Source organism: Staurois parvus, unplaced genomic scaffold (assembly GCF_062004578.1).
Source record: "Staurois parvus isolate SC_StPar_1 unplaced genomic scaffold, SC_StPar_1.0 ptg000283l, whole genome shotgun sequence".
NCBI lineage: Eukaryota > Metazoa > Chordata > Amphibia > Anura > Ranidae > Staurois > Staurois parvus.
Window position 1 is genome coordinate 2,155,001 of NW_028318079.1, and position 10,000 is coordinate 2,165,000.

Genomic DNA, 10,000 nt, shown 5'->3' on the forward strand with positions numbered 1-10,000 from the left:
GAAGGAGACGTATTTTGGATTGTAATGAAAATATGAAGAGGTTTTCATGGTCTTCTGCCCTTTCAATTGATATACCAGCACAGCATTCCCTGACAGCACTTCGCTTGAGGAGCAGAAAGAAATCTATTCAGCTGTGCTGTCTGGTGGTAGGACCTTGACGTTTGAAGCACATTCAGCAAAATGAAATATATATGTAGGAAAACACGACCTGGCGGAGTCCCTGGAGAGGGGTCTACTTTCTTATCAGCAACCTCGCCAAGTCAGAATAAGGAGCCTTTAGGGGGTTTAACTAGAAATTATTAGGCATCCCAGCAATATGACACCACTGGCACTTCGACAAACCCACCAATATGACGCCACTGGTGCTCCGACAAGCCCGCCGATATGACTCCACCGGCGTGTCCACAAACCCACCAATATGACACCATCGGCGCTTCGACAAACCCACCAATATGACTCCACCGGCGCGTCCACAAACCAATATGACACCACTGGCGCTTCGACAAACCCACCAATATGACTCCACCGGCGCGTCCACAAACCAATATGACTCCACCGGCGCGTCCACAAACCAATATGACACCACTGGCGCTTCGACAAACCCACCAATATGACTCCACCGGCGCGTCCACAAACCAATATGACACCACTGGCGCTTCGGCAAACCCACCGATATGACTCCACCGACGGTTCAACAAACCCACCGATATGACGCCACCGGCGGTTCAACAAACCCACCGATATGACGCCACCGGCGGTTCAACAAACCCACCGATATGACGCCACCGGCGGTTCAACAAACCCACCGATATGACGCCACCGGCGATTCAACAAACCCACCGATATGACGTCACCGGCGGTTCAACAAACCCACCGATATGACGCCACCGGCGGTTCAACAAACCCACCAATATGACGCCACCGGCGCTTCAACAAACCCACCAATATGACGCCACCGGCGCTTCAACAAACCCACCAATATGATGCCACCGGCGCTTCAACAAACCCATCAATATGATGCCACCGGCGCTTCAACAAACCCATCAATATGATGCCACCGGCGCTTCAACAAACCCACCAATATGATGCCACCGGCGCTTCAACAAACCCACCAATATGATGCCACCAGCGCTTCAACGAACCCACCAATATGATGCCACCGGCGCTTCAACAAACCCACCAACATGATGCCACCAGCACTTCCACAAACCCACCAACCTGATGCCAACAGCACTTCCACAAACCCACCAACCTGATGCCACCAGCACTTCCACAAACCCACCAATATGATGCCACCAGCGCTTCAACAAATCCATCAATATGACGCCACCAGCACTTTGACAAACCCACCAATATGACACCAACGGCACTTTCACAAACCCACCGACTGCAGAGAGCTTTTCATGGAACAATATCCAATCCACAATCTGTTTTCTCCTGGTGACACCAAGACAAAGCCGTTTCTCAAAATTATCCAACAACAGGTTTGTTCGATAACGGGCAGTGGTGACAGCAGCCAATTGCGCAAATTAGCTCTTCAAACTGAACACCAATCCGACATGAACACAAAGGGGTGTATTTATATAAAAAAATAATCTGCATAACCATTCGCTCAATGAAAGTGTATGTACATTCGTTTGTTGCTAATAAAGGCAAAAAAAAATGAATGTTATTAGGCTAGTACTTATGGTGGACGAATGTTTTTCATTAAAGTGGTATTAAACCCCAAACCAAAAATGGAATACAATGCATATTACCAGTCATTAGATGGGGGGAAAAATCTGCGTTCTTGGTCAGTATTTTGCGCCGGTACACACATGAGCATAAATATTCATGCATTTTGAATACGAATATATTATACGCGCGAATGTGAATACATGCAAATATGCACAAGAATGCACTTAAATATGTGCAAATGCAAGTAAAAACAAATGCCTGAAATTACATCCAGAAATTCTGAGGCTCAACTATCAGTACCACATGCAAGAAGCCTAATACTACACTACTTTAAAGTGCTACTAAACCCACAGCAGTAAAATCAGTCTGTATATGCAGTAAAGCATGCTTGTTATACTCACTGTGGAACCTAAGGGGTTAATCCTCAGCACTGTGCAAAAAGGCCGTTTGATCCTGTCTTTTCTGCTCCTCCTCTTGTTCAAATGTTCACAACTTCAAGACAGACTGAACCATAGCCATTCTGCACATGCTCAGTTTAGTGTGTATTGCTAGATTTTTTTTTTTCTTGGGAGAGTGCATATGATCAGCACAGGGCCAATCCGTACTGTACAGACAGAGGTCAGGGGTTCTGCATTCTTCTAGAGCAAAATGAAAACTCCTCCTACAAGCTTTAATCAGTGCTCTGAACACTGGTATAAGTCACAACACTGCTATTTAGCAGTTTATATTTACTAAAATAATTGCATTTCTATGCAGGGTCCTGGGATACCAGATATAGTGAATGCCGGGTCCGGGGAGACCAGATATAGTGAATGCCGGGTCCGGGGAGACCAGATATAGTGAATGCCGGGTCTGGGGAGACCAGATATAGTGAATGCAGGGTCCAGGGAGACCAGATATAGTGAATGCCGGGTCCGGGGAGACCAGATATAGTGAATGCAGGGTCCGGGGAGACCAGATATAGTGAATGCAGGGTCCTGGGTTTGATAACACTTTAATTTAAAATGGGAAATACAGCATTTGGCCACTAGATGGCAAATTATAAGAATATATGAAACTTGGCGCCATCCAGTGTCCAAATGTGTTATTAAATCAATAAGAAAAAAAAACAACATTTGTCCAGCACAGGAAAAAGCTTTAATAACATTTGTATTCGCACAGATCAAATGTGCATGTACGGTCACTTGGTAAAAATTTTTTAAATAGACCCAATAGTGTAATTCATTACATAAGCACAAATATATACATACACACACACATTTTATTTTTTTTAATTAAAGAGCTAAATAATGTGTTCTTTTCCATACAGTAATAAAGAACAGGTGCCACAAAAGGGGGGCTTGTTCTTTATTTAAACTGGATTTTCGGTATATGGGATTTACAACAGCTTTTTTTCTTTTTTTGTTAACCGTCAGACCACATAACAAAATTAAATTATGTGACTGTTAGAAGCCAAGTTCACTGTGTTCAAGGAACAGTGTAGCCAAACTGCATTTTGAATTGTTGAATACGAACATTTCATGGCACAGATTAATTTGTGTGAGTTTTGTCAATTCCCCCGTTGGGATATTTTTTTATTTTTTAACTCAGAAGGGACAATGAAGACTAAAAGTCCAAACTTGGCCATGAATTCCCCAGTGTCTTCTGGAAGGAACAAACGAGTTATCAGTTATTAGCGACCACCAGGATGTGATAATTGCTCTCTCTCAAATTTCACAAATTAATAAGCCCTTTGCACCTCTAGAGAATATTAACAAGTTTATTGAAACTTTGAAAGTAAAGTTAAACTTGGCAGAGTAATTCTAGATTATCAATTCTAAAAAGGAAATGTATATGACGCCTTTATATTGCAGATGCCGTATGTTGGTCATGCATGGACACAGATACCAGGATAGGAAGGGAGGCATCTCCCAAAGCAACAGAAACCGGCTGATAAAGCTTCCAGTCTTCCCCGCCTCCGTCCAGCACCACTCTAAGGGCACATTTCTACCTGCATCACTCTTGCATCATTTTTAAGAGTGGTACAGGCGCATTCTGCAGCCGATATTGCTGCCACTGAATGGATTTTTTTTTTTTTTTTTTTTTACGGGAAACACTTGGCTTAACCACTTAATTTTAGAAATGTCTTGCAGTTGTTGCTGAAATTTATGCATGAAGTGGTAGAAAAAGGCTACAGGAGATCAGCAAAAAACTCAGTGAAACTTTTTATTTTGAAAGTGGCAACTCTTCATAATACATCATGCTTCAGCAAACTAAATGTCATCCAGTTAGGGTTTAGATCTAACATTTCCTAGACTGAAGCTACGAATCAATCATAAATTCACTCATTAGGTTCTCCATGATTGCTATCTCTATTCCTGGGTCCTCATATAATCCACATTAAAAATACTCTGTTGGTCCATTTTAGTCTAACCTGAGAACCATCCGGGAAATTGTCACATCAGACTCGTGCAGATAAAATATCCCAGGCAGATCAATAGTATTGGTTTCACATGATCTGCTCCAGACAAAAGGAATATTTGAGATGTGCACAGAGATTGATTAATCCGCACAAATCCATTGCAGGATTCAGTTTTAAGACTTTAACTGGATATTAAACCTCAGGCCAGTTTTCCTTCTCGTTTACGACAGATATTTCACAGCAAGATCTATGTACATGAATACATGGTCACACAACTAGCATAAAAGTCCAAGAGGAAGTGGAACCCATTGTTGGGGAACTAGGGGTTGTACCCTAACATGCTGGGAAATATAGTCCCCCAAAACATGCAGAGGATCAGGTGAACTATAACATGGCACGGGGCTCAGGCACAAACATATCATACATAAAAAATAGGTGCAGTGCTAAAAAAAATTTATACATAAAACATTATTTAAGAAGGAGGAGCCGTACGCCGTGACGTCACGTTGCCGGAGCCTCACGAAGGTCCGGCGGCTATCTTAGAGAGTGGCTGGTCAGTCTCATTGATTTTAAACTCTGCTTTTGTTGCTTTTTCTCCACGTGGATGATATACGGTTTTATACCATGAATCTGATTTAATTACTACACTATGTAAACCTTCTTTCTTGGCTCTGAATCGAGCTAAACAATTCCCAGGATTCTATCCGGAGAACAGTTGCACAGCAGTCCCAGATCCAGAGGAGGGAGTCTCTTCCTATGCTGCTAGTCTGGTCCACATTAAAGGGGGCTTCCTGCAGACCTTACAATCATATGATTCAACATATTGCGCTTTTACTATGCGCATCTGGTGAGTGCGCATTTTTATCATATCCCCTGCACAAATTAAAGTCACATGGATTAAGGTCACACAAAATCCTTTGCTATCACCTGTGCAACAGGATCTTTATGCGGCACAATTCTTTGACCGGTGTCTGTCAGACCTTCATTATATGAACATTTTTTGTCTGATTATTGACTTTCGCAGTTGCATGTATTTATCTGTGCTCATTATAGCGAGGCACTTTCGATTTATGGACTTGTGTTTATTAATTTGAACCACCATTTTTAAAATCTTATATACTAATTCTTTTAGCGCTGCACCTATTTTTTTATGTATGTTATATAAGGTCTTCGGGTTCCTTTTTAGTGCATATGGTCTCCCTGCTATAACTCCCAACTCTGGTCCTGCCTAAAGCAAGCCATAGGTAATTCCATTTTTTGCTGCAACCTGTGCCTCATTCGATTCCCCCCATCAACACAGTGTTGATGGGGAATCACTCGCGCAGCTCTATTGTCATCTGCCAGCTATAGCTGCAGACAGTGTATGCATACATAAAATCCAACATGCTGGTTGAAATGAAGCAGATCAATGGATCGACTTCAATACAACAAGCCTGCCCATAGATAAATCGAATCTGAGCAGGTCCCTGCAGAAATGGCCATGATTCAATCCATCTATGGCTGGCTTAACCTTGCGTATTTCAGCTCTTCATTTTACATTCTCCGTAGTAAAAAACAAAAATGCAAAAAGACAAAAATGGGAATACCCCACTATGGCCCCAGCAGATGTGCAGACCCCAGTACCAAACCAAGAGATTCCCATAGAGATATTAAAAATAATGCCAGGTGGTTTCAATTTCTAGCAACACTAGAATAAGTTTCCAATTTTATTTTAATATAGAATTTTAATTATACAATCACACATGGGTAGTTTGCTCTTTACATATGCAGCCTCTTCTTCCTTTTAGTAGTGTAGAGCAGCCTTTCTCAACCAGGGTGCCCAGGCAATCTTTAGCTACAGGGTGGCTTGAGGTTTCTTCAGGGGTGCCTTGGCAAAATGTCTAAAAATTGTCAAAAACTTGTATACAAGCTAGTGGGTGGAACAAGCCTGCCTTTTAGTTACACAAATCCACAGGGTTTCATTGTGCACCATTATGACCTAGCTGCCGGTGTTCTGACAACCAATGACATCATCTGTTGATAAGGAGGATGTCAGCTGTCAGCACAGCATCCTAGTTTGACCCTCCCCTGCCCCTCTCCATCAGTGCTGGGTTCACATTAGCTCAGTGATGGATAAAAACTGAGGGAGAAGAGAAACACTGGGATACTAGTCAGTACCAGTGTGCAAAAGTGTATTTGCTTTGGAAGAATAAATCACCTCTAATGTTGGGTGTCCTACATGTGTGGATGTTGCTGTGTTATATAAAACTATTAGAATGGTTTTTCACATTTTAGAATGGGCGCCCGTTTAAAATTATGGACAGTCTTGAGGCACCCCATTTTAGAATGGGGTGCCTCAAGATTGTCCATAATTTGAAAATGGCCCGGGACTGTCAATTTTAAAGGGTGCCTCGGGACTGTCAATAATTGTAAAGGGTTCCTTGACTGAAAAAAGGTTGAGAAACACTGGTGTGTAGTGACTGATCATTCTATACAATCGTTACTCCCATTTCCTGACACAGACTTGACCAATAGAGGGCACGTCTAAAAGTGTGAATATAAAATGCAATCATTAAAAAGCACGCAAATACACAAAAATAAAAATTGTATTTCTTGAAAACATACAAAAGTTTAATTTTAAATACATGAACAAAAGAAATGACTGGTGCATAACGAGATTCCAGTGTAAAGGTTAACGTTCACACATGTAAGCCCATTAACACGGCACAGAAACTCAAGAAACTGGCCACAGGCATGCAAAATGTTTGGAGGAAGAGCTCCTCTTGTTATAATAACCAATCACATTCTTCCTTTGCTTCCAGCATACGGTAGGTAAGCAGCAAGTACTGTGTATTCTTCAGGCACTTTGATATACAAAGGTCTGAATCATTTCCGAATTACTGTAGTTTAAAGAAGTCCAAACAACTACCATGAACATGAGCCTAGAATCCATCAGACTTCCTGACCGCACCAGTGACAGCTAAAATACAGTATGCTGCTAGCAATGACACAGCACTGTACTAGCAACATGAAACATATAGCAATAAGGCATACCATTGCGTGCACTTGGGCTATATCAACGCAGTAGACCAGAAATCCACAAACATGGAAGAAAGCAAACCATTACTAAACAACGGCATTAAATATGTATACCATAGCACACAAGCCTTCTTAACATATACAGTATATACTATCCTGGCCATGCCTGCACATTGCAGCTTTGCAGACCTCTATGGGGCCTTCTCCGACTTCAGGCCGCAGCACCATAGAAGTCTAGAAGTGGTCAGGACAGGGAGACCAACAGCGCTGGATGTAAACCAACACTGGATTATGCAGCCATCAGATCAAGGCAAGAATACATCTGTGTAGGGAAGAGTGTGAGTTAGGTCAGGGGAGGGGGCATAATGGATAAATGTACTTATCCTTCAATTAGGCAAGTATAATACACATTATTACACTCAATTCTATCCCCATCCAGGGAAACTTTTCTCATGACGTTGTACTTTCATTCCTAAAATGTAATGACGAAATTATCCAGAAAACAACAAGCAGAACATATACAGCATTTCATCTAAACAAGGATGGTACCTGAATAGGACCAATATGGTTCCCCAGCTGCTTTACGCCTTCGTATCTGCACAGAACTTCCATGTCTGTTTTCATGTAGGGCTCCCACATTTCCCTCTGTGTACGCTGCAATGAAAAGAATAAAAAACATCTTTCAATAAGCAACTTTACTGTCATAGCTGCTCAAAATTCTGAGTTTTATTAAGAAACATGACAATGCTAAACTGCAGGAAAACTTAGCAGTAAGTGGGCATGGGTCCATGGTTTCAGGTACATTCAGCTTTCATTTCACATACGTTTGTATTTGACCTCCTACGCTCTAGTAGGAGGAACATTTCCTACCCCATACCTCTCATACTCATCTGGGGAGCAAACTTGTAGGACTGAGTTTTGCCATGTGAGGAGCGCTAACCTTGTAGAGAAATCGACTTTCAGAAAGTCAATACATGTAAGAGAACCTTGGCAGGGCCTCAGCCATGGACAACACTAGAACCACTCAGAAATTATTTCTCTCATCTTCCACAAGAGTAGAGTTGTTTTATTGGGTCTATAAAATTAACATGACAGTCTCCCAATCTGGAAGTTATTTTTCAATCTGTGTCTTCAGCACACCTGGCTGAGTACAAACATTGGTCTGACTCATTCATATTCAGTGATCCTGTAGCCAGCAGTGATGACCAAAAGCAATAGGATTATTGCCATACACGACTATCTATGGCCAGTATAAAGTAGATGCCAGAGGCTTAAAACCTAAAAACAAAACCTAAAAACCTCAAAAGGTCCCATTTTTTTATGTATTTTGGTGCTGCCTACGCCACACTTCTTGCCCTAGGCAAGGGCTCTCCAGTTCACTGAAGAGAATGTCGAGGACCTTTAGTTGGTTGGAAAAGCCTCAGCACAAGCATACACGTCTATGAAACTATCGGAGAAAGGGAGTGATGACCAATGCCCAACTGCTACCCAATATTTTCAGAAGTGGAGAGGCTTGGCTACCAAACATTCCACATCCCTTAACATGTACATAAAATTCAAATACCTTTATTACAATTTAATTAAAAACTTTTGATAAAAAATGACTTTAGTTATATCTCTCAACAACCTAAATTTGATAAAAACATGCCACGGTATTACATTCATTCATCCCCACTGGATGATGCCAAACATGTTCAACCATATAATATGTTCTATAGCTCAACGTGTTTCTTGGAACTTGGTCCACTTCTTCAGGAGAAGTTTGGAGATATATCATATACAACTCCCATGAGGTCTCTGGGGCACTGATGAATGTCTATAGGGTTCCGGAAAAGAGGAGCACACTGAGGCCAGAAATATGAGGCCCCTCCAACATCCCAGATATTCTTTCACATACACTGCCTTCCTTAGCAATTGACCCCCAAAAAGAAAAGGGTTATGTTATAACAGACTATCCTCAAGGCCAGGCTTATGCCTCATCTCCCCGTATTTTAGCTGTCAGCAACTTAAAGTCAAGCAGGCCAGTGTTGGTGGGCCTGCGGTGTCTGGGGTATCTGCAGATGTAGAGGCGGTTTTATTTATATACAGGGAACAAGGTTGTAAATTGTGGAGAAATTCCCATTCTACTAAACTCCGAGATCAACCCCTCAACAATGATCAGTCATCATGTAGCTAAGCAGTGAGAGTTTCCAACTCCCTTTAGTGAAATTACTAAACACGATATTCCACCATGGAATGCAACATAAATAAAAGAAGCCAACTCCATCCCCCCTGAGGATCTCCTCCAAAGAATTTGTCCTTTTCACATCTGGTTTTTGTTTATACACATTTTTAGAACACAATCTACAGACGCAGATTCTGCTCACTAAAGATTTACAGCTGACCGAATTTCACACAAGCTCTACAGAGGTAAAAGGAGCTTTTTTCTGAAAAAACTGTCACTGTTCTTAAATGAAGGCCACAGGCAGGCAGTGTCACCGCAATATAAACAAAATATTGTTTTAGATGTACTCCTCTAGTGAGAGGGATATAATGTAAAGAGATTTGTATATAAGCGGACGTGCAAAATCTCCTTTACCAACTATATAATATAGAAGGTTACGGTTTCCAGCAGAGATCAGAGGTGGTCATACAATTCATTAAACAATGTTGGTAATGTGTTTCTGTTACCTGTCAAGCTATGTAAACTGGTGGTGGTCATAGGGCTTTCTTGTGCTTGGCCACAAAACAGGCCCATCCCATGAATTGTCTTAAGCCAACATGGGTTTTGAAACGTTTATAAAAAGATCACAAGATTTCTGTGCCTGACTACGGACCAGGTCTATTCTATGAATGTCCAAAAACCAGGGGTTTCAAAACTTTCTAAACAAAGGGTCAGTTTACTGTCCTTCAGACATTAACGGG

At 41.7% G+C, this 10,000-nt stretch overlaps 1 protein-coding gene across 2 annotated transcripts in view; it reads right to left on the bottom strand.

Moving 5' to 3' along the window:
- Positions 1-10,000, bottom strand: part of PTPRG (protein tyrosine phosphatase receptor type G) — a 715,101-nt gene that overhangs the window by 568,843 nt on the left and 136,258 nt on the right. For both annotated transcript variants that reach the window (XM_089682035.1, XM_089682036.1), the window contains exon 2: positions 7,646-7,750. In XM_089682035.1, the coding sequence (XP_089538161.1) occupies positions 7,646-7,750 (105 nt within the window). The remainder of the gene's footprint in view (positions 1-7,645; positions 7,751-10,000) is intronic.